Genomic DNA, 27945 nt, shown 5'->3' with positions numbered 1-27945 from the left:
GCTGGGGCAGCACACTGGGATTCACACCTCTGCTCCCTTGAGATCAGCTCAGTGCATTTGAGCCTGGTGCTAAAAATGCCAGGGTTGTCAATCCCTGTACAGGCCATTCACTTAAAGCCAGACTTGATGATCCTTGTGAGTCCTTTCCAGCTTGGAATGTTCTGTGATGTGGTGGCACCCACTCTGCAAGGGTAGGTCTCGGGACTCTAGCTGGTCAGAGTGACCCCAAGATGCATTAGAAAGTCTCTTTTTCCAGCCTGGTGGTCAAAGAAAGAGTCAGAGCTCTTCAGTTCTCAGTCTCAAGGTTGTTTATTGTATCTTAGCTATAAAATTCTTTCTCCTGTCCAGCCAGCGTCTGCTCAGCAAGACAGTCAGAGGCACTCCACCCACCTCAGAGGTGGTGTTATCTTTTTATACTAAAAACCACGTGTACAATATTTACAATTACTGTCCAACACCTATCACCTATGTTAGACAGAGAGCTTCTACTCTAAACCAATCTAAAAGTGCCACCATCACAGCAGAAGATGGAGGTCAAGAAGAAGAAGGAGAAGAACAGGACACACCCAGATTCTTCCATCTTGCCCCCTGAACCCCCATTCTAAAAACCCTCAAAAATCTTTTTTTTTTACCCTGTGATAAATTCACTATCATTCTACTTAAACTGTTGTGGCTTGTAATTTTTCATATAAGGTTGGTAATTGTTTTTTCCAAGGGCTAAATCAAAGGCACAGGGGTCTTGGGCTCTATGCCAAGGTCTCTGAGCCCCCTGGGCAGGGTCTCGAGCCCTCCAGGGCAGCCAGAGGAATTTCCTGGGTTCTGACAGGTAGGATCCATGTGTCAGTGGCACCCCACTACCGTCAAAGAGGAACAGGAGAGAAACAGTAGTGGAAAGTAACAAACACTGTGTGAGGAAGTGGGGCTAGCACAAGAAAATCTCTGATATTCATTAGCCGCTGCCTGAACTCGTACTGGCATCGTTCCGGATTTCCACCAGCATAAAACATGGGAACAGGTTAAAATGGAGAGAGCCAAATCTATGGATCATTGTTTTGCAGACCAATCGAGAAGAAATGCAGTAACAGTTCAGGAAAGGGCGGTTTTCGTAAGGACAATGATGGGGAAAACCAAGGATTTTGCCAAAATGTTATCCCCAGCATTAACTTTAGGAAACTGGCTCTGAGCCTAAGGAGGGAACCTTCCCATCATATCCCATGTCAAGCACGGCTCACATCCCTACCCCACGTACACCAAGGGCTACAGGACAGAAGGGTCCATTCTACAGGAGATCCTTGGGCTTCAAACCAGATGAAAATGTGGAGCATTTGAGTTCAAGTAGTATCAGCTGTTTAAAATCCTTCTGCTCGCAAAGGAGCTGCACCAAAGGACTCACACTCCCTTTTGTTTGGAGACTGTAGCTCCTGTAGGCTAGAGGTAATCTGTCTGTCCTCACTGCTTTGTGTTTGCCCATCAGCCAGATCCCAAAGTCCAAACAGCCAAAGGAAAACTGTAGTGAAGTGTCTAAATGTATCACCAAAACTCTGGAGGAATTCCTAACTGTCTAGGTCCACTGCCTGTCACAGCATCAGTTCAAGTGAGGTCACCACTGAACTTGATGGTATTTTTAGACTGGCAAGTAGACAGCTGGTCTGTCAGCTTAGACTTATTTCATGTTGTTCTCACTTTTGAGTATTAGATTGCTGTGGATGCTGAATTGTGGATTATGTGAGAATTTCAACTTCAGCTTTGTGAATTCCTTAATTTTTTGAATTTATAGAAAAGTTTGCATGATCAGACAGCAGAAAGAAAGCAATCCATGATCTTGAAGTTGGTCTTTCACTGGAGGGATGAAAGAGAGGTAGGACTTAAATCATGACTTTCCAACCCATAGGTTTCCAGCTGTGGAAATAAGCAAACTTACCATCTGCCAAAACACAGAGAGAAGGGGCAGGGAGAGAGCTCCTCTGGAAGGCAGGGATCCCTGCCACAGCCAGCTGGGTGGAGGAAATCAGAAAGGGCCTGAGAATCCTTCTTAGCCCTCTGAAGGGACAAGCCAAGGGGTTTCAGTAGCTATGATGGTATCTCTGTCTAAATAAAGGAGAACAAATCTCATCAACAAGCACTGTGACATGAAAACTCAGCCACGCCTGTGCTGCTCATCTCACCCAGATCCTGAGATCAGGATAGCAACAGAGATGTTCACAGAGCTCGAGAGATAACCACAGCTTTATTAAAAAGTGTTCCAGTCAATGAAATGGAGGTTTAAACCATCACCAGGGAGTCATTAGCAGCATGTTTGAGATTCTAATGATGTTTTGCAGCAACAGCAAAAACATCTTTGTTCCTGGATAGCTAGAAATGCAGCTCCAAGAAAATAGCTAGAAATGCAGATGCAAGGAAAAGAAGGAAAAAGGAAAAGAACAAAGGAAAAGAAGCCTCTGTGAGCCACAGCTATCAGAAGCAGCCACATTTTGCCTTAGAAGGAAAAACTGCCTTGCATGGGCAGGGAGTGCAATGGGGCAGGATCGTACTAGGAGACAAGCGGAGCAGTGAGAAATCAAAATCACAGAGAGGCTGATGGCTGAAGAGATTCAGTACCAGTTGCAGACCTGCTCTTGCATTTTTCTCCAGCGTGTTAAAGGAGCAGGGAGAACAAGGCTCCGGGGTCAGGACTGGAGCACTCAGTGTCACCCTTCTTTGCTTTGCTTCTCCCACTCTCTGGGAGCCACTGACCACAGGCAAAGTAAACCAGTGTCACAGCAGGGCTGGAGAACACCCTGCTGCTGAGGAGGGCAGAGGCATCTGCTGCAGTTCAAAAGAAAAGCTGGAGGCAATCCTAGCAGAAGTGGGTAAGCCTCAGTTAACTGCTGCTTACAAAATAAATGCAGAAACACCCTATTGTCTGTGTCAAATCAAGGTGCCAAATCCCTTGAAGCGAGACTTGCACACTCACAGGAGCTGTGAGCAAGCTCTGGCTCTCACCAATTTATCTTTACACCAGGCTGTGCTGAAGGAAGGCTTCTTTTAAAGCCTGACTGCAGGTGGCACAGCCATCTCCCCACTGCCTCCCCAGGGCAGAATGAGCTCCCCTCTCTCCCCAAACTGCACAATTACAGTGTTGAACAGTAGCTGTAAAACACAGGCTGACAGAATTGCTGGCCTTGGGTCCACTGACCTACAGCCTAGCCCACTTATGCTTCGAGGTGAATGCTGTCCCTGTGAAACAGGTAAATTGCAGGTGTGTGCTTTCTAGGTAACATGAGTACAAGCCTAGCAGGAGTTTGTAGACTCCTCATCTCTAGTACACAGCCTTCAGCCTCTCGACACTCCCAGCAGAAGCAATTAATTTCTGGGACAAACACAGAGCTATCCCACTCCACAGATGTTTCCTCTTAGTTCTACTGGACTCAAGTCAATGAAAACGTGGCAGTATCTGCACAGCCACACATGGAACTTTCCACCAGCTCAGATGGAAACAGGAGCATTCTGACTTGAAATCTCTATTAAAATTCTGCTATTTTTGTTTGGAAGAGAAGGGAGGGGTTAAAGGGAGCTAAGAAAATAGAAAGTGGCCCTTAGCATGCCTGAGAACCACAGTCTCACAGATTTCTTGGCAGATACTGTATCATCTGGGAGAGCTGTAGGACCTTTTACCCCTGTCAGAGCTTTGTTTACCCATTTGGGACACGAGCTGGTAGCAGCAAACCTCTGGGGGCAGCTGAGACCAACCAGCAGCTCTGTAATACTTTTGGCTGGGCTCATTATTTATATCTCAGCAGTTGAAGCAGGCCCCGTCTGAATTGGGGTCGCTCTCCTCACCCCTGCTTTTCCATGCCGACAGATGGGAAGCAGTGACACAGAAGGAACTGGACCCCGTGGGACCCCCAGTTCACTCTGTGCCAGCTACAGAAGACCAGGGGGAGGACACATGTGTAGGGGAGGCACTGCAGACACTGGCACCAGCTTCATTTACAGGGCTGCTCTGAGGAAGTGCTTGGCACCAAGTCTCTCTCCTGAGCACACAGCCTGGATCTCAGAGGGCTAAATATTGGCTATCCTTATTAAGAACTGGGGAGGGAGTGCACATGTACTCCCCTCTGCAGAGGCGTCGGTTCGCACACTTGAAACACAGTGATGTTTCTTTTCCCACCACCACCTCCAGCTCTCATAAAAATATATTTAAAATTAAAAGGATCTGGAGAGGGGACAAGAATCATCTTTAAGTGATGTAACTTGCAAAATGCTTGGACATCCTTCAGCTGGAAAGCTGTGTAGAAATACACTATTCATATTACAAAATTCACCCTGAGTGTAACTCAGGGCAACTTTTTGGTCTCCAACCACAAATCTGCAATAAAACATTCAGAGAATGGCTGAGGTTCAAGACTTGCAGTCTCATTTACATTAACCATGTTCTGCAATATTAAATAATAAATGATAAAAAAACCTGCCTGTGCTAAGTATAAGGTACTTTAAAGGTTTTTTCTCCCTTCAGTTTTCTTTCTTTCTATGTTTTTACAAGCAGCTTTGCATGGCAATGAGTGAATCACAGCTACTGTAAAGCTGATGTCAGGTCAGTGTTTGCCTCACACAAAATAACTCTGCTGAAGTGATAAAAGACAATATGTGCACTCATTGTCACTTCTTGGCTCTACTACTGTGTAGCAACATTACAATCTACCTAAACCATTACTTAAGGGACTGAAAAAATCCCAACCCTTTGAAACACAAACCTTGGGCAAATTTTGGGGGATGTTTTTTTTAAGAATCCATTGGCTTGTTACACTTCTTGTTATACCAGAAATACACAGTGCTGTTGCAGTCACCTTGAATAACTACATGTATGAGCTCTAGCATGAAGAGATTTGGGAACCTTAAGCACTCCCTGTATTTTAATTTTATCATGAGTATTAGTTTGAGCTGTAATAAGTTCTGCCCTGTATCTACAGCTTTCCTTCAGCAAAACCCTTCCTCCCCTTTTCCCCACCAAACATGTTACAGTCAAGAGAATATTCTTAGTCTGATATTATAAAATTAAAACAGAAAATTCAGAAAATGTTGCTTGAGTAAGAGCTAAGTAACTCCTGGATTATTGTAGCAATTTCTGCTATAAAGTTTGTTCAAAACAATCCTTAACACTTGTAGATGAAATACCAGCTTCTTAAAAATCAACTTCCTTTGACTTTTTCCATCTGCTGTCTCTTCCTATCAAGCCAAATAAACACCTCTTACTCTTTGCTGGGCCAAACTGATGTAGGGAGGGAATCCCTACAATTGATGTAGGGAGGTAATCCACTGCTTTCAACACCTGGTGATGCAACTTGTATCCATGCCTTACCTGTAATCCTCTGCTTTTCCCTGTGAAGGATCATTACTGACAGCCGCTATGCTTTTCCAGCTGAATTATCTAACTCTTATAGATCAACTTATTTTTCCATTTACCTTGGTCATGTCCCTTCTCCTTAGCCACAGTGAGATGTTTTGGTTGGGTTACTATTGCACCTGTTAGCAAAAGGGATGATAACAGGTGGAGCTCTAGGGAGCAGGGAAGTCATATCATATCCTGAGTTGGAAGGAACTCACTGGGATCATCACAGCTCAGCTCCTCTACAGATAAAGAGTCACACCATGTGCCTGAGAGCATTGTCCAAACACCTCCTGAACTCTGTCAGGCTTGGTGCTACTTCCTGGGAGAGCCTGTTCCAGTGCCCAGCCACCCTCTGGGTGAGGAACCTTTTCATGATCTCCAACCTAAACCTCCTCTGACACAGCTTCACGCTGTTCCCTCAAGTCCTGTCACTGGTCACCACAGAGAATAGTTCAGTGCCTGCCCCCCTGCTTCCCCCTGTGAGGTAGTTGTAGACAAATCTTGGTTTAAAATATGAATTATGAACTTGGGACCGTGTTCTATTTATAGTAAAATCTAACCACGTTTTATTCAAAGAATAGTAAGGTAATTTGAAGGAAAATTTACAGCTAGTGCTGCTCTCATTTATGATGCACAGAAAACAATCCCATATGCATTCTAGAGCACAGCAGCTGGTTTACAGAAGTGAAACGCATGCAAACAGAGTTAAGTGGAAAGTACACCAGTCACTCTGGAAAATAAACTGAAGCACTTCCCAGGCAACAGCATTAACTGCTGCTGGTGCTGCTGCACTTCGTGGATGCCAGCAGTTACCCGTATGGAAAACACCTCAAATTTGCTTATCTGCATTTAACTGTAGCTTTCTTTATTACTACTAAAGCTTAGTAACATATTGAAAGCCTCTTAGACAGGAGGGTGGCTCTGCTGGAACCAAAAAAAAAAATAATGACCTTTTCTTTATATACAAACAGACAAGATTGCAAAATCAATTAAAAACAGTTTTGAACATTTAATAAAAACTCATCCTAGAAATCCAACTTTTGGTCGTGAAGTCCCCAAATTCTCTTCTTCATCCAGAATCTTCTGAAGGGCTATGTGAAGTGACTTGCCTACTCTTTGTCCTGTCTGCAAAGCAAAGGAAGCAAAACAAACCTGTGACATATGTTTATTTGCAGGAAGACAACTCTTATGGAACACTTCCTTTTGACAAATATTTTCCCTTTGATGATTCATACACACCAGCTGGTATCATAAAATATGCTTTTAATTTAGAAAAATCATGGTGGTGAAAGTTTCATTTTAACGTGATTAAGTTTTGGAAAAACATACACACAAAGCCAGTGCTCTCATTCATCACAGAAGCATTCCACAATCATTAATACCAGGTCTGTGCATCGCTGGATCACCCAGGAACACAAATTAAATTCTCATCAGGCACAAGCACACATTAAAATTAGCCAGCACACAGAGCATGAAGCAATGTTCTAGCTGCCAGAGGACAAGAGACACCTGACCAGCAAAGCAGGCTACTAACAGAAAGTTCAGCAGACTCTTCTGAATGTGTTCAGAATCAGCAGAGTGAATTTAGGACAGCTGAACACCCTGTCCTGTGGCCAGAGAAACCCAAAATGCACACTGGCTACACTAACCAAATCACTCTGTGGGCAGATCCTTCATATGATGTGTAATTCTGTCCTGTCTATGGACCTCAAAGGAGTTAACACAATGTTTTCTTTACAGAAATAAACTCCAGCAGTGAAAACCTAACAGAATTAGCTCCAGCACTGACCTCTACTCGTCCCACATGCCCAAGTATACTGTGCAAGCTACAGGGCAGGGAAACATTGGGCAGTGGTGGAATAAAGATCTTAAGGCAGTGGTGCTCATTGGAGCTTTCCCAGGGTCTCTCTAAATGACCTGAAATACTGACTGCAAACAGAAATAAAAAGCCCACTGCCCCCTAGAGAGCCAAAGGCAGACTATATTAAAATGAGTTTATTGGCTCCTGATCTATGCAGCAAAGCCTAGGCCAGCCATACAGCGGACACAAAACTCTGTTTCACCTCCTGGTGACAATTACTGAAACCATGCACAAACCTGAAAATAAGCTACATTTTTAACTGAAGAGCCAGGTGTCAGAATATGGCCAATGGTACCAAAGGAAATTTGGGAAGAGCTCTGATGCATCAGGGTAGCTGTCAATCCTAAAGACCATGAGTCAATCCTAAAGACCATGAGTCATGCTACATAAATGGGGGGGCACAAAAGCAAGAACTGTCACAGCTCTGCACTGGGACAAAGATCACTGCAGCAGTCCAGAGTCAAGAGGGCTGATAAACTCTTCCTCAAATGTAGGACAACATCACTCACCCCAGGTTAAAGTGAGTGGGAACTGTGCAGAGCTTTGGTATTGACCCAACACTGTATTGACCCAATCCATCATAGTCCTGCTTGCCTCTCTGGTGGATTGATCATAAACTCAGCAAAAAAAAAAAAAAAAAAAAAAAGGAAAAAAAAAGCCTTATGCTTTTGGCAGCTTCCCAAAACTTTCCCATGAAACTCCCTTCCTAAGAGGTATGTCCTGGCATGTTTGTTCTCTACCAGTGAGGAAAAACTGAACATCCTCTGACCTGCAGCCAAATCATTCAGGAATAGAGGTGTCAGACATTGGTTACTCAGCTCCTCCACCGGGCATTCCCAGGCCTTTTTGTTTTTCTTGGATGTTGAGTTTAAGGCAGGACCAAACAGATAATCTCTGACCTTACAGAAAACATTGTGGGGTTTTTTTTGTGATCAGCTTTACCTCTCACTCCTACAGAGGAATTAGAGATAACACCTCTCTACCCGTAAGGGGGATGAAAGGCATGTTTGAATGCAAATAAGAAGCCCACTGGTACCACCACGACAAGCACTCTGGATTGACATTGTGATGCAGTCAAGTGCCATATACTCAGTAATTCCCTCTTGAGACCAACTGTTGTCAAACTTGGCTCCAACTTCAGCATTCCTCACTAGAGCCATGCAGAAATTATCTACTCCATGTCTCTAGGAAACAGGACCAGCTTGAACTATATAATTTTCATTCTGACTTTCAAGTTCAAAATCCATTTTTCTCTCATGCTCAAGGCCAAACTCAGGCATGAGAATTTACACTGGAGAACAGATTTAAGAAGAGCCTGAAGAAGGGTTTAAAATGGATCTTATATGAATGTGGACAATATCCAGATACTAGTATTTTTGTGAAGAAGGGACAGATTGTAAACTCAATAAGGAAGCAAAGAAAAACAACAGTAAAATGAGAACAGTACATTTATCATAAAGCAAATGAGTTGTGCTAGAACACCATGCACCACCAATTCCAAACACCATCTCTACTCTTATAGCGACTTTACCACGTTACAAATTTTGCTCTTTCAGTCTTTAAAAGACACAATAAAGGGGAACACGTTCTTTAAAAATACTCTCAAAGTTTCTCAGCTTGAGCTTTACTGTCTTACAGCTGTGAAGTACTTGCCTGAAACAAATCAAGAGTACCACACATTTGAGGCATCTATAAATTTAGACAGTGTCCACTCACATTAGAATCTGTTTCAAAGGAACTGCCTGTGACCTTCACAAAGTCCCTTGTGCACCAAATCAAAGCACCAAGGTCTCTGCTCTGAAAGCCTTTACTGAAGCTTTCTGTACACCCAAGCTCCAGTTCATCCAGTATCAATCCAAGACAGGCAACTCCTCAACATTCCTTACCTCCATCATTTCAAAAATACTCTCAGGATCCAGGCTGCCTTTCCCCACCTTCTTCATAGAAGTGATGGCGCCTTTACTGGTCACTGAAATAAGCAGGCTTGCCAAAGAACAAGCTTCTTCCTGAAGGGTGGCATCCACCACGTGCCTATATCCAATCTGCAAATTAGTGACAAAACAATGCATTAGTTTGCAGTTCTCAAAGCTCCCCCATTGAGAAACCAAACTGTGAATGGTGGCTTTGTTACTTATCTACAGCCTGATATTACAGCGACTTTAGACGGTCACTGTGGTGAGAGAAGGACGAGAATCTTGTTTCTTGATCAGAAGGCTGATTTATTGATATAGGATATATAATACATTATAACTATACTAAAAGGAAGAAAAAGAGAGGTTGCAGAGAGCAGCTATGCTAAGAATAGAATAAAAAGAATGAATAACAAAGTTCTTTGCCCAGGGAATCTGTCCCTGAGCTGCTCCTGTGATTGGCCTTTAATGGTACACAAGGAAGATGAGCCAATCACAGGAACACCTGCTACATTTCACAACAGCTGATAACAATTGTTTACATTCTTCTTCTGGGGCCCTTTGCTTCTCAGAAGAAGGAGAAATCTCAAAGAAAGGATTTCTATGAAGAAATGTCTGCGACAGCCTCCCATCCTAAAATCATGTGGCCTTTGGAAATAGTCAGAGACTGACTTAAAAGCACAGGATTTAAACAGCTTCTGAGCCCAAATTATGGATACATAAACAACAGAGGTGAGATAAACATGTCACTATTTCATACTGTTTTCCTTTCTACCATCCTTTTATCTGTATGAAACTCCATATTCACCTTTTCCTGCAACTCTAAGTATAGACTTTGCTCCCCTCTACCTGAAAATTACACATCCCAAGACTCAGGTGAGCCCTCACTTCACCAATGGCCCCTCTACTATTTATGCAAATTGCTTAAAAGAAATGCCAACCAAACTTTTGGGTGCCTCAGCCAATCACTAACACTTGGAAAATGCAGCACCCCTAAAATCAACTGTGCTACATATGGAAGACAAAAACCTGTTGGAATGGAAAGGGATGGTATTGCACCCATGAAAATGGAGTTCTGTCCTCAGCAACAAATACTCAGCATGTAACTCCAGGCAGATCACACAACCTCCACTCCTGAACACAATGGCCTCTTGTTTTAACATACTGAGATATCTGCTGCTCTGTATCTTAAGCAAGGAGCAGATGAAAAATAATAAACAACTCCTCTTCATGCAAAAAGATGCATTTTATGAATTCATCAAGTAGAAACCTACAATTCAGAGGTGCAAAAAATCCCATTATTCAGTAAAAGTTCTTAATTAGGAGGCCGAAGACAAAAAATTATATACATAGAGGACACTGCCTATTTCTGTAACTCTAATTTTATCTCTAAGGAAGAAAATAAATGGCAGGTGAAATTAACAGGAACTGGAGTCTCTAGGCAGAAATTTGTCAGGCTTACTTTGCTTAGTGTGACAATGCAGGGCACCTCATCTACGCTGAGTCGAATACAATCGTAAGGGTCATCAGACAGCTCAATCTCTTTGGTGCCTTCCTCATCCTCCAGAACACGCACTTTGGGTATTCTGTGGAAACAAAAGGTGCAAAGTCATTGCCAGAACACACTACAAATACAGCTGTTACACAGTCACAACTCCAGGAAGTCCCTGTTCTTCTAAATGAGCCAAAATGTTTAGCAGAACAGTACAGAATGTGATCAAAGGATTAACAACTCACTCCCTGAGACTACAAAGAAAACACTCTAAGTGGGAAGATATTTAGGATAAGATCATCCTATTAACATCATTCAAACAGTTAAAATTTGAGCTGTTCTTTACACTATTACATGGGGAGAAATTAGTTTGGAACTTACACAAATCAGTTCTGAACAATTCTTTGTATGCACCAGAATGTCACAGATGTACAGGAGACAAATCACCAAGACTTAATCCTTTTGTTCTGTGGTTCCCAAGCTTGCAGACAGCAGTAAAGTTGTCAGCATTACATCAGTTGCATTGCTTGGCAAAAGTGTTGACATGAGTAGCAAATACAAGTAGTAAAGCTGCTCAGGAAAGAATAGCACCAACTAAAGAGATTTGGGGTGAAAAGGTGACATTAGTAAAATCCTTTCTCTAGCAAGATGAGAAGATTGGCAAGATACTCTACTGTTCTAAGGACAGGTATACAAGCAATATATAATGTATCAGGATGAAGAAGTGATGAAAATCCAGGCAGAAATCCAGGAAATGCTTTCTTCTCAGCTGTGAATGATGAGCTCTCTCACAAATGAGCCAGACAGGCTCTTTATGGCTCCTTATCAGTCGTACATACACTGTATTTGTGACAGCCATCTAATGGAAGTTGTACAGGATGATTTAAGGCAGTTTCCTTAGCATTGTGAATAAAGTAATTTAAAATAATTTAGTAGAAGATGGTATCTCAAGCTGCCAAGAGTGTCAGCATCTTATACACCCTCATTTATCCAGGTGCCTGCTAGGATGGAGTACTGACTGAGAGACTTGGCATTACTGGCCAGTAAAACACACACAGAGCTCACCCACACTATTCTCTCTTTCACACATTTGCACCTGAAAACTAAGTATTTCAAGATGTCCCAAGACAGCTAACTTCAGTAACCACAATCTAGTTTTATGCTAGTGCTTTTTGCAGCATTGTGTTTTATAACTAGACTCTGGAGGTTGCATTCTTTTATGTCCTGTGTAACAAATCTCTTCTTTTAAAAGAGGAGATATGCACTCATTTAATGAATATTTCCCCCCACCAACACAAACTGATTTTTATTGATGCTTGGAAGAGTATTGTAGTTATCTGAGGCTAGTACTTCAAAACAGCTAACCCTGCTCCAGTGACAACAAATTCCCTGCAAGCACACTGGCCTGAGCCAATCCAAAACTACGACTTTGAGTAAGCAGAACAATTGTGATGTGCACTTTTCCCAGAAATGAAACTCCAAATGTTTCAACTCATTACAAATGCATCAAAGCCTATTTTCAAGTTTAAAATATTCCATTAGAAGTTGATGGAATGAAGTCACAAAGTGACTAACCCTCAAGCTACAGAGGACAACGGACAACACTGGACAACAGTCCAAGGAAGAGGTGTACGTGCCAAAGTAGTGTTTAAAAAACAAAGCAAGATTTTAAGAAAATCTGTGAGATTAAGCAATTTTTAACTCCAACATAAAATGGCTTTGAAACCAGAGCAGTGTTTGTCTGCAAGAAAAAGTTGCCAGAATTAATATCAGAAAAATGCCTGCAAGGAGCTTTTTTGGCCAAGAACAGATGAGAGAGGTGTAAATTAGAAATACTGCAAAGGCAAAAAGATCAGACACAAGCATCACAGTTGCATAAAAAGGGGGTAGATGGACAGAAAAACTATGCAAAGTGAATGTAGCATAAAGCTTCTCCAGAACACTGTAGATTTATTCTCCTAGCTTGTGAATATGTATCTTAAGAAATAGCTGTACATGATTACTTTGCAACTTTTATTTTTCTATTTTGATTCCTGCAACTAATCAGGGCAGAGATCTGTACAGCAAGACTCAGTCCTGTAACAAACAGTGCTCTTTTCTTTGTGTGCAGATCCAGATTTCACAAATGCAGAACCAGTCCCACCCTTCCAAGCAGGCATTGGTCCTGCCCCCACCATGCTGTGCAGCAAAAACCTCAGTGTCTGCAAGGCTGTTGTGTTATAAACTTTGGTGGTTTTGTAACTTGCCTATTTTCTGCAGCCTCAGGTTACAAGTAGGCAAATTCCACAAGACCAAGTTTAATGTCCTGACACAGCAGCTAGCAGCACATTTTGCAATATCTACTTCCATCATTAATAAATCCATCCTCAAACATCTGGGAGACATGGGTAAGAAGAAAGCCTGGTATCTGCTATCTTGTGCACATGATCTTGATGGTAGTTTATAGAACTCAATGAACAATACAAAACTGTGAGGAGTTTTGTTTTAAATATTCCCCCTAAACCAGTTCTATTGTCATTGTTCCATGCCTGAAGGGGAGAGAACAAGTCAGGTCAGGCATTCAAAGGATTTAAATCCCCTAAGTCTTGAGCAAAATTCCTTAAGTTGTGATGTTTGATTTACTTAGCTCTAAAGCAAGATGGGTCCACAGATATTACAAAAATGCTTAGAGCAAGATTTTAAATTGAAGCTGAAGTTTTCAAATGCCTATCTGAATATCTAAAATTTTGTAGCTTCAAAGAAACAACAGCAGCTTGAGCTCCCTGCTCTTTGTTCCAATGCTCTAGTCAAGGCTGGCAAAGATCTGAAAACACTTAGAACAAAAACTTGGTTGTAAGCTAAGTAGGAAAAGCAAGAAGAGTCAAAGAGGGGACACATGTAGAACACAGTTCAGAACACTTAATCTGAAGCAATCTTCAAACTGATATCTTTTGTTGTTTGGAGAATAATACTTTATAGAGAACAGGCAGCTACTCTTAAACAACCTTGTGTCAATCCAAACAAAGCCCAGTAGCTACAAAGGGAAAGAGAGAGAATGTGGACAACAGGTTTTCACTTTGAATTTCACCTCTTGACTTTCTGAGCTTGTATGAGGTGAGCTGTACTAGCATTCCCTGCTCAAATCAACAAGATAGGTTTTCAAAGGTAAAAAATCAATGGGCAATGTCTTACTGTATCACATTTTGAAATGATAATCAACTTCAACAAGACTAGTGATGTTTGCCCTTAGCTTAAAGATTATATAAAGGACACAGTTGTCAGAGGAATAAAAAAAAGTAAGAAACATTAAAACAATTACACCCTCCATCATGTTGTCTACCTTCTTTTATTCACTTATTTAATTTGCTACTTTTTATATGATTGTCTCTCTTTATTCTGGTTAAAGTAAGAAAAAACCTAGTTATCTTGTAAATAAAGTATGAGCTGTGGATCTGCAAAACAACTCACATGGTGGTAATTGTTTTAACTGCATCCTGGCAACTCACACACAGAAATACAGGCATTTCTTCTTTTTACTGTACTGCCAGCTCCTTTGTGAGACATAACATTTCTAAAAGTAATTCTTAATGTTATAAAAACAATCTACTGTTGAAAGTTACTGCTGAGAATTTGATTAACATGAGAAATTTCTCAGCAACACATACAATTTCTAGTCTCAGATGGATAAGTCTCCCCTTATCCCTTTTGAAGTGTTTATAACCTGATATACTGCCTGTCTTCAAAAGCCTATTTTCTTCTTTTTGCATGTACTTTTCCAGATCTAGTACTGTGACTTGATTCCCTGATAAATAAGCCAGAACTACACTAGTGACTAGCAGATCTCTAATTAATGCTGAAGAACAATTTGAGAGCCACTTTTAAAACATTTATGCTTGTAGGAGTCAAGGTTTCAAACCTCTACCAGCAATTTTTGCCATGTAAGTTTTCTAGCAAAGCTATTCACTAGGCTGTTTTTCTCAAGGGTGCTATAAAACTCTGTATTCCCTTTCACCTGTAGATAAAGAAAATAAAAATAACATAAAAAATAGTAGTGAGTCTTATTAAAAACACACAGAGAAGACTTGCATCATTCATTCTACTAGATTGTATTTTCCCATTCTTTGCATTAAAATGCATGGAACAAAGTTCTTTTAAAGACACATCCTTTTCCCCTCCCCACAATCTCTCACTACCACTTTTTTCCTCTTGGTTTTAAAAAGAACTGCAGGCTGACAGTTAATGAGAACAAAATCAGAAGTGGAAAACCAGGGCTGATTACAAATCAGCAGTCACACTGATAGAGGGCTTCTTATTCAGGAGCATCACACATCAGTAAATACTTCTTATTTCAAACCCACAAGGCATCAACACCAAGGCCTCCAAATGCTGCAACAAAACCATATGGACAACACTACTTTTGTGGATCTGGCTACAACAAAAGTTATATTGTGAACATGACTGTGCATAACATGCCATATGACACTTGATCATCAGAAACTGAATTAAAATAACATTAGTTCATGGTACTTGCATGCAAATGAGTGTCTTGTATCTGAATGCAAGCTGTCTTGGGAACTTATTTAAATAATTAAGCATGAAAAATGTTTTGCTTCCACTTCCCATGCCACTTCTACCCACATGAAATAAGATCTGTGCTTTACCTTGTGTTAAAGAGAGCTGCCTTCACTGCGATAGAGATTGCATCAAAGATGTTCCCACCACATTCCAATAACTGGGGAGGAAAAGGAGAATCTCTTTAAAAGAAAATCAGACTAGTGTCTTTAAATGAAGTCTTTATTTAATTTAAACCTACTTGAAAAGGAAGAAAATTAATTACCAGAACAGGTTTTTAAAAAACAAAGTTGTCTTTAAAGCCTATCTATGAAAAGAAACAGATAGGAAATTAAGATTTCAGCTAACTGTATTATACATGCAAAATAGAAGAGTTAATGCACTTCATAATAAAATTTATGATAAAATTTAATAATAGAAGCTGAAATGAAACCACCACTGTTCTTAATCTTCTTGTGCTAAGGTTCTGATCTAGACTATGGCCAGAATACCCTTTATAAACTCATCACATTAATTCTTCAGTGTTAAATTAAGCCAATCAATTTTCTATATTTCATTTCAAAGAGGAGCCTTTTTAAAAAAATATCAGATGGACAAAACCAACTGGGAGAATTGCTTTCACAGAAGAAACACACACTGTCACCGAGAACATGGTATGGAAAGCAAGTTATAAAAGGGGTAGTTATGAAGGCACATCATGATTTATTCTCTTTATGGGAAAGAGTCATTGCCAGGTTTCTCTCACAGCTGAAAGTGATCCAAGGAGAGCCTGATGTCAAAGTCTTGCAAATGAGTGTTATCAACAAGTGAGGTGTACGGAGGGAGCCTAGCTCAGCTTCTTTCTGTGAACACTGGGAGAACAGCAAAGGGAAAAGCAGCACTGCATGCAAGGTAAAAAGGGAGGGCTCCCCATACCACTAACACCTTCTGCAGACTGCCAGGCCAGTCAGAGATGTGTCTGTCCACAGCCTACTGTCACTTCTCTGACAAGCCCAGCTCCCAGCTGCCATTTCAGTGCTATCTCCTGAGGACACACACACACAGAGCAGGCATTTGGATCTACTTCAGCAATGCTTCTCTGTGACATCAATCTATGCTGTATGATGAGAGCAAAACATGTTCTGCAATCCTGATTACATTGATTGTTCTTCAAAGTTTATTTAAAGATGAGATAAACTCCTGCACAGGGAGTAAATCATAAACGAGATATGCTGTAAAGACAGTTACTTTTTATGAAGACAGACTGAACAGTGTAAAAAGAATGACAAAAAGTTGGGATAGAAAGCTAAATACTAAGGTGATCAGATTATTTCTTTGCAAGCAGCTGCTGGATACAGAGAGGTTAACTTGCCCCTTTCAGTCGTGATTGGATTTTACTCGCTAACACAATAAGCCCCACAATATCTGTGTTATTAAAACACAATAATGGGATGTGCCTGCACTGTTGCTAGGCTGGTGTTCAGGCTGGTGTTCTAAAGCCTTCTCTGTACTACAGTGGCTCCTAGAGGCAAGGAACACTGCCTGCACAGAGCACGGTGCAACAATTCCTCCACAAAGCAATGAACACTTTTCTCAGCTCAAGCACCTTGTACTGACATCCCCCCCTGTTGGGAATTTAGCTGACTAGAGACTGGAAAAGTACAAGGCCGTGGCTAATTCCAAGTCCTGCACCTGCAAGATAGCGTGTCCTTGGGCCTAGCTGGGTATGATAAAGAAATGGACAGCGAGACGTGAGAAGTAGAGAACATACGCCCAAAGGAATGAGGGAGAGTTGATGGTATAGTTTAACCAATAGATTGCTTGGCTTACAGAATATTCATAAGCTTATTATTTGCTGTATAAGTGTTTGATGTTCTCTTTAATAAATCGGACCTGTGATGAACCATCTGGTGTCCTGCTCCCCTTCCTTCGACACCCCCCGTTTATTTAATTATTTTTAGGACTAAGAAAGTCTACAAAACTGTGAGTTATGGGAAGCAAAGGGGTCTTTTCTGCTTTTAATTTACTGATATGCAAGTGAAAAAGTTATGGGAAAGAAAAGACAACACATTATTGACCTAACCTAATTCAGAGAAGCTTTTCCTCCAAAAGTAGATTCCTAACTTCTTTTTAATCAGACTAGGGGCAGGGGAGGGGGAAATAGAAAAGAAGAGGAAATCCTGGAAGGTGCTCAGTAGTGAACTGCAAAAATTTCAAGAGAAACTGATGCACCCTGTCCTCCTGACACACAATCTACTGTGACTGGATAGGGAATGATAAGAGATTGCACACTTTGATTCTCCTTCCTTAGCCCAGCAGGCTGCTGGGGCCATTTATGGGGAAAAGGCTATACATATATATCAAAACTCACTTAAAAATGCCTAAAAGCTCCTTTTTTCTGACACCAATGGCTTGCTTAGAATAGGAAGAAATTGAGGGAAACATAGAGAGAGTGAGAACAGGCCTTTGCAGTACTCCATGTTGATAATCTACTATTTGGAAGTGGAACACCTTCCAATATTAAGAAAAGAATGCATATACTCTGAAAGGTCAAGGTATATATTCTCCACCTTTGACACATGTATCTCAATTTGTCCATGTGCCTGCATCTTTGTGGTGTGCATGGCTGAAGTTATTTTTTTCCATTCTGATTGTACAGAATTATAGCATTTCTCAAGTACACTGACCACCAGAAAATATTTGAGAGATGTTTTTAATTGATGAAGCTTTTGCATGACTGCAAAACACACTATTTCCTCTTTTGAGGCTGCATGTGTCAAATTTTGTTTACACAGAGGAGCTCAATATAGGTGTTTCAATCAAACTGTACATGGCTAAATTGCATGGAATGGGGTATTTCCAGGCTCATAACATTTTTTGTGGATTTTTGTCTCTTCTGGAATGAGAGACTTCCAGACAAGCACCTTCACACCTGACTGCAAGGTACCAGTATTTTCAGCTTTATGACAGATTTGAGGTTTATTTTTCCTCCAATTTGACTATGCAATGCAACCACCAATGTAAAGAATTTCCAGGAATTCTGAAGGAAAATATCACCCAAAGGACTCTCTATGAGTGTTGATTTTATATTCAGAATCTGTCTCCCTCAAATGACAAATAATATGAGTTGCTCCTTTTATCAGCCCAAGTGTCATCCTTAAACCACTCTCTATAAAAAGTAGAATTCTATAGGAATGATTCAGCAACAGCAGCTTCAGGAAAATCTGTAGGTGTCAAGCACCTACACTGTCACATGTAATATGATCACATACTATCACATGTCTGCTGTTTAGAAAAGGAAATATTACCAATATGTCCAAAAAGTGAAAATACAGAGGAAAAAAAAGGTGGGGGTAGAACAGCAAAGAGAGAAACTTTAACACTATGTTGTTCTAACTGTACCAACTGCTCTTCAATGGCTCACACACAAAATCCCTGCAGAATAAATATAACATCAAAAAGACTCATCAAGTTTAGAGTCATAATTATGAACTTGCAACAGATTTTTTATTGGCACTGTAAAAAGAGGTAAATGTAAAATCCCTTACATAACACAGTGATGCCTTGATGCCCTGATGTTCATAATTCTGATACAATCAGTAGCATGAAAACAGGGAGGCTGTTTTTCTCTGTAACTGTGGACAATCAACAAATCTGTCCAGGAAGAATCAGATAATGACCAGCTATATCTCAAACAAAAGCTATACAGAACAGTGTGTATGTGTGTGTATATATATACATATATATATATATACACACAGAGGCAGGGAAGCAGACTGCTTTATGAAAGTCTTTGTTTATGCAGTGCCTATGCAATATTTAGCAGCATGCTGCTTAAATAAGCACTGCATTTAATATTCTGTACCTCTGCCTGTAATTACCTAGTAAATAAAGGCCCCAGTGTGATTTCTCAGAACTAACACTTCATTCTCCATTAAACCCTGCCAAGCTGCAATAAGCCAGTGACTTGGGCTGTTAAAGCACTCAGCAGAGGTACATATTTCATCATTTTGTAGCTGGACTGTTGTACCATATCTACTCTAATTAGGCTAATGCTACTACATTTTAAATACCTAGTGAACTAATTTTCACATTTATTTAGGTCTTAGTCTAGATGTTCCTGTATTGTTCAACAAACCCCTGTATTTAATTTTCTGGCTGTACAGCTTAACATTTTGCACATTATTTCACAGACCCTAATGGATTCCTGTAATATCCCTTAACATATTTTCACTTCCGAATTTGATAAACAGAAACTCAACTTTGGACCAATAGGAATTGGAAATAATGTTCAGGAGAGTCTGACTTGCAGACTTCTATTGAAATTCCCATGACAGGGTGCTTTAAATGCAGCATATTTGGAAACTGGGCTGCTGCATTCATCAGATTTGTATGCATAAAATTCAGTGTCCATTATTGTCATGGGAACAAATATTCAGTTTATCCTCTATGTTTAATACACATATACAAGTTTCATCAAAAAGCACCTCAGCTAAACCTAGCTTTTGCCAAAAAAGTTTCTATTTTACTTTAGTGAATTAGTTGTGATAAGAGTACAAAGAACCAGAGAGATGGACAGTTCTGTTAGGGCTAACATACACCCATGATAATTTACATTCATTTGAACAACATATTTGCTGTTACATCTAGCTTGGAAAAGAAGTTTACCCTTCAGTGGCAATTTCCTTGTCAGTATAAGATCACTGATTTTTATCTGAGACACATTCAGCGTATTCAATGTTTTATTAGTTCTGCAGTAGAACACCACCACCAAGAAGAGCAGAAAAGGAGCAAGCTGGAATTAGTGATTAACTATTATAAGTAGATAGATAAGTGCCATCCATGCTGTGATACATTATATCACATAATGAGAAGCTTTTTTTAAACAAAGAAATACAGAAGGTTATGCTAAATCAGTCTCTGCCTTAGAAACATTTTGCTGAATCTTAGTTTTCATTTCTGTACTTACCAATACATCCACATAGAGAACCCAGCAGTGCTCTTTGGGATTAATACAAAGGGATTTCAAGTCTACACTGTTCTCACAGCTGAATACTCTGTACAGTGTATTTGCTATATCTGTGCCAAGTTCTTCTCCTCCCCGGCCTTCCAACTCAGGAGAATTTGAAGAACTAGATAAAGAAAGAAAAGAATACTTTCACTTGTGAAGCAGCAAATACCTAAAGAACATTTCTTAAATATAAAGCATTAAAAGTATCTAAGGATTTATTTGTACAAGAATAAGCATCCTGTCTGAAAAGGAATTATTTCCATTTTGCATAAGAGAAGGTTTTGATGCAGATAGTATACTGACATTTTGTTACAAATACTAACTAAATCCCACTACTATCTTCAGTTCCCCAGTTATAATTAAAGTAAAATTTGGTGAATTCTCTCAGAGATTATTTCTTAAGCACTGCCAGCTTATATCACCTCTACTCTTAAAAAAAAAAAAAAAAGGGACATCTGTATTAAGTTCACAACAGCTACCAAGACAGCCTAGTGAGAGTTGAATGTTCAATTATTAAGAGACTGGCTAAGAGGAGACAGATATGATGATATGACAAGTAGAATACAAATTTCTTGTAAGTAACATGACTGCCTGACCTTAATTGGTAATTTCCTTACTGAGTGTACTGTCTGCTATCAAGCCCCTAGAAGAAAGCATGTCATTACTCTCTGCAGCTTATGGAGAACAGCAACTAAACATCTTTTCCTGAAGTGATCTGACAAAGCGTGTAGTCTTCACTTCCCTTTATTCCAACGTAACAAACTATTTATGAGCAGTCATGCAAGAAAGCCCTTGGGTGCTGGGGCCTGCTACACAGCTAAAAACTTCTAACAATAGAAGAAAACAAGCCTGCAAAAAAAAAAAAACAAACTAAAAACAAAACACCAAAACAAAACAAACAAACAAAAAACCCCCAAAACCAAACCAACAAACAAAAAACTCCAAACAAACAAAAGTCAAACCAAACAAACCAAACAAAACCCAACCCAAACCTAATAAAAAATGCCTTGCCTCCAAAGAACAATCAAATAGAGCATAAATGTCCAGAGATGCATATATAGCGAAACAATGAGCAAAGATTCCAAACCCAGCCTCTGGTTTATAGAGAGGGCAAGAATATTCTCAAGCAGTGGACCTGTAGCAGCATTGCAAATCTTGTTTTAAAATAAACCAGTCAGACCTCTACCAAATTAATCTCTCATTGGAGAACACATCAAAGGAATGGTTACACAGAAGCAGTTTTGGTCTGTTCAAAATCAGTAATGGCCATGCCCCATATTCTCCTGGTGGGGCACTGCACTGCTACAGGGCATGTCACAGGGCAAATTTCTCATGACATGTACATTTTGTGTCTATATGATGATACAAAACACCAGGAATACAAAAATACAGCAGAAAACTAGGTCTTGGATAATAATCCCTTCACCTTAAAAAAAACCAACCCAAACAACTAAAGATTCACATTATCAAGGTGTGACTTAAACCATCAAGTGAGCTGTGCCAATAATACTGCAGAATCTATAAGCTTACATATAATTATCTACTATTATTCTTAACTCACAGTAACTCTCCCAACTTCTTGTTTTGCAGAGTTGATGAAAACTCTGCAAGACAGAGTTTTGTTTGTCAGGAAGAACTACTGGATTTTACAGAAGTTATTTGTTGCTACTAGAAACAGATAGCACTATACAAGCTTAAAAATACAAAGAAATGTTGCTGTCAATTAAGCACTGATCTACACTTCTAAACTATATTTGCCACATGAATAAGCACTGCAAGTGTGGCACACAATATTATTCAGGGTTATTAGACACCAATTTTATGAGATAGGATCTGATTTAAGTATAACTCAGTGCTGATTCAGGTCTTCAGGTTGTATTAAACAAGCACTTATCCATGGAAGCAGCTTTTATGCAAGTTAACACGATCATTCTGTTTAAGCCATAGTTATGAAAGCATTATGATCCCTATGGCAAGCTGCAAGAATTATGCAAACTTCAATCTATGCCTCATTATAATTTCTAAACACAAAGTTTTATCAAATGTTGTATTTTTGATTAAGATTGGATGTTTTCTTTGACAATGAGTAGAAAGAACCTAAGATTCAATTGGAATATCACTGTACATTTCACTGCATCTTATTTCCATTATCATTTTAACACTTCATTTCCTTGCAATCACAATGAAATAAAGAAGCAAGGTTAGCAGGATATGATTGTAACTATTTGGCAAATACTGCCACCTAATGCCTACAGACTACTGCAGTAATTTACACTGCGCAAAATTTGGAAAGAGGATGTCTCAACAGACTAGAAAATGACAAAAAACTTTGCTTATGGAGAACAGAAAGAACTTTGTAGTGGTACAGAATTTCTATGCCAAAGCAGCATGTAACTTTCAAGACTACCAAAATCATTTCAGTGACACATTGCCTAACTATCAGAGATTCCTCTTAAAGCATAATGATGCTTCTATCACTGTATTCAGATCTCTATTGAATTTCAAAACTCCTCCTGTTGCCAGTCAAAATCTTTCTGTTGCAACAGTTACACCTTTCTCACTTACTGCTCAGGCCATTAATATACTGTAATCTACAGATGGTCAGATCTGGACAAATACATGCCTTGCTTCCCTAATTCCACAAACAAAATCTGATGCATTCAAGGAATTCAGATGTCTGCTTTTCTTCTTGTTTCTATTTCTTACAGTTTGAAAGTGATAAATCAGATCAGCCAGAAAGCTCAAATGTGATACAAGCAGACATAGCAGTCTTTCAGCATCAAGGGCCAGGATGAATGTCTTCTCCAGCAATGAAAGGCAGTAAGAATACCACACACATTAGGACATAGACTTGCTTTATGATAATTAATTTCTAGGATCACAAACCAGTGCCCCTAAAATCATCCCCTCCAGAGATTTGCATTAAAGTCTGTCTCAAAATGGGACTAAGTGTGCTCCTCAGATTTCAGGTAAAGGACTCAGGGCAGAATAAAGAGAAACAGAAGTTTGGAGCAGAGAATTATACACATGATCCAGCAAATTATTATTTTCATCAGTAAAAGAAACCACAAAAGTTTCAGGAAATGAGCATTTTAAGATAGCAATCACTGCAGTCTGAGTTTTTAATATTAGCTTCAGCAATATAAAAGCCAAATAGAACACACAGAAACTTCACCAGAAGATTCAGGGTATGAAATTCTGCTCAGTTACTACCACCCAGTGGCAGTCTGGCAAAGCATCAGGGTACTGACAGCAGCTCATTCCCCTTGACAGAGGGAAGCTGCCTCCACTTCAGCTTTTGTTTTTTGCATCTTTCTGGAAGCTGAAGAGCACCTTTCCCTGTGCCACAAGTATGTGACAAGTGAGTACAATACTCTAAAGTTCAGGCCCTTGGATCCTGCTATCACAGAAAGATTACTTATTTCCTGAACTGACTAAATGCAGCTCCCAAAGACTGATGCACATCTCCCTCCCAGCCCATGAAGCAGAGATTAACAGAAAATGCAACTGAACATTAATCTAATGAGTTGAAGTTTTTCTAATATCTATTTCCATACACAAGTATCACAGAGCTGCCATATGTCCACAGACCACTTTTTTTAGGAATGAAATCTCCCTGCTGTCAGTGGACTTTCTTCATATAGAGACAACCAGAAAAAAGCCCCAAAACAATAAACATGCACCATTTAAGACACTTCATACATGAGTTCTAACAGCAGGACCACATTCAAGATCATCTTCCCATCTGATGTTTTTTGAACAGCAATTGTAAACAAACTATCAATTCACAGGTGAGTGCTTTCCATTAAAGCATAAGTTTCCACAGTTAACTAGAACATCCTGATGTATTAGTATTAGATAAGGCTGCATAATGTGACACACCAATGTTCAGGCAGATACAGACAATTAGGTCAGAAAGATTATCAGACATACACTTAGTAGCACTCATACCTTGGCTTTGACAATGGTATATTGGTTTAATGTCAGAGTAGCAACATTTTTTTGTTTTTAATAAAAATGAAAAGAGATGTCACATGCAAAGCAGCCAACTTGACGTGGCCAAGGCTTTTATGAGAGGTCCCCAAAGCAATTTAAATCATAAAGAACAGTTTTGGGTAAGTCTGAAAAACATGGCTATTGTAGTCTCAGGCTGCAGACAATTTAAACTAACACTGAGATGTCACTGTGCTATCTCAGAGCAACCTGAAAACAAGAGTTCTCAGTTTGCTTCTAGCTTCTTCCATAATTCAAACACTGTCAAGACTGTAAGGATAAACAACAGTCCATTTGTAGCAAAATGCAAGAAATTTGATTAAAAACAAACAGCCTTTTAGTTAATGAAAGATGAATTCATTCATAAATATATAACTAAAATTTCTAATTCGTTTTTGCAGTACCTATTACACTAGGGGTTTTTCTTTCAAAAAAAACAAGTTTTGTACTAAACACACTTCAAACTTTTTCCACTGCTTTCACGGACAAAGTAAGCAAACCTTTAAGTACAGTCAAAGTACAATCTGTAATGGTCAATTCTTTTCTTTCAACTTACTTTTTTTGAAAGAAATTTTCTCTATTTTATCATGGTAAAAACAATCCTAGACATTTTAGTCATGAAGTCTGGTTCCAAGCATGTGTACTTGAACCATTACACTTTTCCAGCACCAGTGATGCTATGCAATTTGGGATTGTTTTATTTAACATTTTCTCATTCTTTAACTCCTGCTGATTTGCTTCTTTTGGATTTGCAAGACCAGAAAATTTCTCAACATTCACTGCTACTGAAACAGTAAAATAATTGTTTCTAATACTCAAACCCCTAGAGGAGGTTGGTGGAATGAAGGCATAAACTTCTGAAGAATGGCAAGACCTGATTAGTCATTTATTCCAAATATTAGATCTATTTCATTCTTTTCTAGTATACTAACCAGTCAACAAAAAATTCCAGGTAACCTTCATCTGGTTTCTCCAACTTCGGTGTCCCCATTTCAGCTTTTATGCCTACCAAGATATCAGTTTCTCCCTATTAAAACAGAAACACATCACACAACTGGAATTATAAGTACAGAACTATTTGTTTAATTTAAATGTCTATGGTAAGCTGACATTTCTACCTTTCAGTTATCGGATCGTTCTATCAGAGTGAACTTAAAATAACATTTTTTGTAAAAAACAAAAGGCTTTAGAAGGACAATATTAAGTGTAAGAAGATTCTTCAAACAATTATCATAAACGTTACCTATCTCTAGGTTAAAAAGACTCTTAATATCCAAGACTACTTCTGTCATTTTGGTTCTGTAAACAGCTCTTTCTGCAGAACTTTCATAATGGTGCACAGTACATTTATCTTCTTCTTCAGTAAACACGTCAGAAATAGTTTTGCTTCATTTTAAAAGAATACAAATTTTTGCCCCTCCCAGAAACTAGGCACAACAGTGACTTCAGTTTTCAAGATTAAATATTAGATTAGTTCAGACTGAAGGCTGTCCAGGCCCTTTACAGTAAATCCAGCTCAAGCCAGCCTGAACTGATTATACATCCTGCCATTATTTCCATATCCCATCGTTTCAGTTACTGCTATACCCATACATGTTATTGCACACACATGCCTATCTACAAATAGCATCAGATTAACTAGTCACAGGAACAAGCAATTTCATCAGCAAGGTACCCAATCCCTAAGAAATTTACCTACCAGCTTTACTCTTGCAGATCCACTTGTGTTTGATACAACATCTGTTTCTACTTCTGCACATCTGTAATCTTCACAGCCTCGACCGTCTACACGGAGGTCTTCCTAAGTATGACAACCAATATATTGCTAAGGCAATCAGTAATGAAAAGTAAAAACAAAACAACAAACAAAAAACTCCCACCACAAACCAAAAACTGTGACTTTAAACTTTCCTTCTCCCACACCAAATGCAGCAGTAAAAAGGACATAAAAGCAACAGCTTGTAGTTTCACCATGGAATACAAAAGAACCAACAATACTTTTTAATTTATATCTCATTTATGTAGAGCTTGTAACAAGCAATCTGCAGGCTGACATGAATTGCACCAAGTCCCTCTAATTCCCAAAAGAAAGTTTCAGATTTCATAACTTAAAGGCCTTGGCTTTAATTGGTACTTTACCTAACGCAACTCAGCTCCATCCTGGCATAGGCAAGTTCTGTACTTTTACATCAGTAATTAGGACCCCAGCAGACAAAAATAATGCACCAGCCTTCCAAATGCTTTCATCCATTTGTATTCCACAAACGAGCATTACACATCCTCTGATACTATACAGCTTGTTCCCATAAAACCAGGTTGTTTTTCAGTAAACTTCAGTAGGAATACAATTCTTTTCTCTTTGGGGCTTCTCCTTAAGCACCCTTCATTCTTCCTCCTTTGTCCACTCATATTCCTTTGCTAAATTACAGGCTAAAACTCTATGCAATGGCAATAACTTGAAGAAGAGCCAGGGAAGAGCAAGGAAAGAGGAGCAAAAAAAAAAAAAAAAAGCAAGCAAGAGGGGACAGAAGGATATTAATCTCTTAGAGATCATCCAAAGGAGGGCAATGAAGATGGTGAAGGGCCTTGAGGGGAAGTGGTTTGAAGAGATGCTGAGGTCACTTGGTCAGTTCAGCCTGGAGGAGACTGAGGGGAGAGCCCACTGCACTCTACAGCTTCCTTGTGAGAGGAAGAGGAGGGGCAGACACTGACCTCTTCTCTGTGGCGGCCAGTGACAGGACCCGAGGGAATGGCCTGGATTTGTGTCAGGGGAGGCACAGGTTGGACATCGGGAAAAGGTTTTTGACCCAGAGGGTGGCTGGGCACTGGAAAAGGCTCCCATGGGAAGTGGTCACAACACCAAGCTCGACAGAGCTCAAGAAGCATTTGGACAATGCTCTCAAGCACGTGGTATGACCCTAGGGGTGCTCTGTGCATGGCCAGGAGTGCGTGAAACTCGTGGCTTCCTTCCAAATCAGCAGATTATGTGATTCTCTGAAAACAAATCCACGTCCCGCTCTCAGCCTGCTTCCCGTCCCGATGCGCGATGTGCTGTGATAACTCCAGAGGTTCGCCACCACACTCAGCAGTTGAGGGCTCCCTCCCTCTCTCTCTACTCCCTCCTCCCCAGCCCAGCTCGCTCCGTGCCGCCGGTACCTGCACGCCGTGCACGATGTAAAGCTTCTCCGCCTCGCTCAGCACCACGGACGCCATTCCCGCCGCCTCCCGGCCGCACCTGCGCAGTGCCCGCTTCCTGCCCGCCTTCCTGCCCGCCCTCCATCCGCCCGGCGCCGCCGATAGCGGGGACGCTGCGGCTGCCCAGGGCTGGTGTTCCCCCCGCCCAGCCGGCACCGCCGCCTCACAGCGAGGGCTCGCCTTGCCTGGTGGCCAAGCGCGAGGTGCAGCCGGGAAGCCGCAGAAACCTTTCACGTCCCGCTCTGGACGCGGTACCCACTGGGCACCCTGCATCCCGGAAAGCGTCCCGTCCAAGCAGCTGACCGTCGCGGTAAAAACAAATCTCCCGCTTTCTGCCAAAAGCTCCTCCAGGAGGCTGTGGAAGCATCCAGGTGCGCAGCAATGAATCGCATGGTCATAGTTCTCTGCGTTTCCTCATTTTCCTTGCGGAGTTTTTAACCTCAGAAAGGTCCAAGCGAGGTGCGGTGCGCGGGGAAGGCTGGTGCGGGAGCAGGGAAGAAACCAAATGCTTTCCTTAGGAGATTCTCATTGTGAAAAACGCCAATCACTTGTTTTTAAAAGTTTAATTATAATAAAATGGTTATA

General features: G+C 40.3%; 2 protein-coding genes across 3 annotated transcripts in view; one reads left to right on the top strand and one right to left on the bottom strand.

Moving 5' to 3' along the window:
• Positions 1 to 290: 290 nt before the first annotated feature.
• EXOSC7 (exosome component 7) lies at positions 291 to 27471 on the bottom strand. 2 transcript variants are annotated; one of them, XR_012580154.1, is made up of 9 exons: positions 27322 to 27471; positions 25865 to 25966; positions 25098 to 25192; positions 20131 to 20293; positions 15272 to 15342; positions 10602 to 10725; positions 9116 to 9271; positions 1922 to 6493; positions 291 to 1839 (listed from the first exon to the last, which is right to left on the bottom strand). XR_012580154.1 is itself a non-coding variant. In XM_005485844.4 (8 exons), the coding sequence occupies exons 1-8, from the start codon at positions 27376 to 27378 to the stop codon at positions 6389 to 6391; spliced, it is 873 nt and encodes a 290-aa protein (XP_005485901.2). In that variant the 5' UTR covers positions 27379 to 27471; the 3' UTR covers positions 291 to 6388. The 2 variants fall into 2 exon arrangements, 1 of the variants encoding a protein (XP_005485901.2); XM_005485844.4 differs by having other exon boundaries at positions 291 to 6493.
• Positions 27440 to 27945, top strand: part of ZDHHC3 (zDHHC palmitoyltransferase 3) — a 33288-nt gene continuing 32782 nt past the window's right edge. The window contains exon 1 of the mRNA XM_014266267.3: positions 27440 to 27731. The gene's annotated coding sequence lies outside the window, so the exon portion shown is untranslated. The remainder of the gene's footprint in view (positions 27732 to 27945) is intronic.

Source organism: Zonotrichia albicollis, chromosome 1 (assembly GCF_047830755.1).
Source record: "Zonotrichia albicollis isolate bZonAlb1 chromosome 1, bZonAlb1.hap1, whole genome shotgun sequence".
Lineage (NCBI taxonomy): Eukaryota > Metazoa > Chordata > Aves > Passeriformes > Passerellidae > Zonotrichia > Zonotrichia albicollis.
Note: the sequence above shows the minus strand (reverse complement) of the source record. Positions and strands in the feature narration are given on the sequence as shown.

What these genes read in the sequence shown, in the direction of transcription:
- EXOSC7 (XM_005485844.4), bottom strand. Translation starts at nt 27,378, where the DNA reads ATGGCGTCCGTGGTGCTGAGCGAGGCGGAGAAGCTTTACATCGTGCAC. An exon ending in GCAGCTCTCTTTAACACAAG is followed by an intron (nt 10,726 to 15,271) that starts GTAAAGCACAGA and finishes TTGTTTCCACAG; the next exon opens with AATACCCAAAGTGCGTGTTC. An exon ending in GCATTGTCACACTAAGCAAA is followed by an intron (nt 9,272 to 10,601) that starts GTAAGCCTGACA and finishes ACTAATTTGCAG; the next exon opens with ATTGGATATAGGCACGTGGT.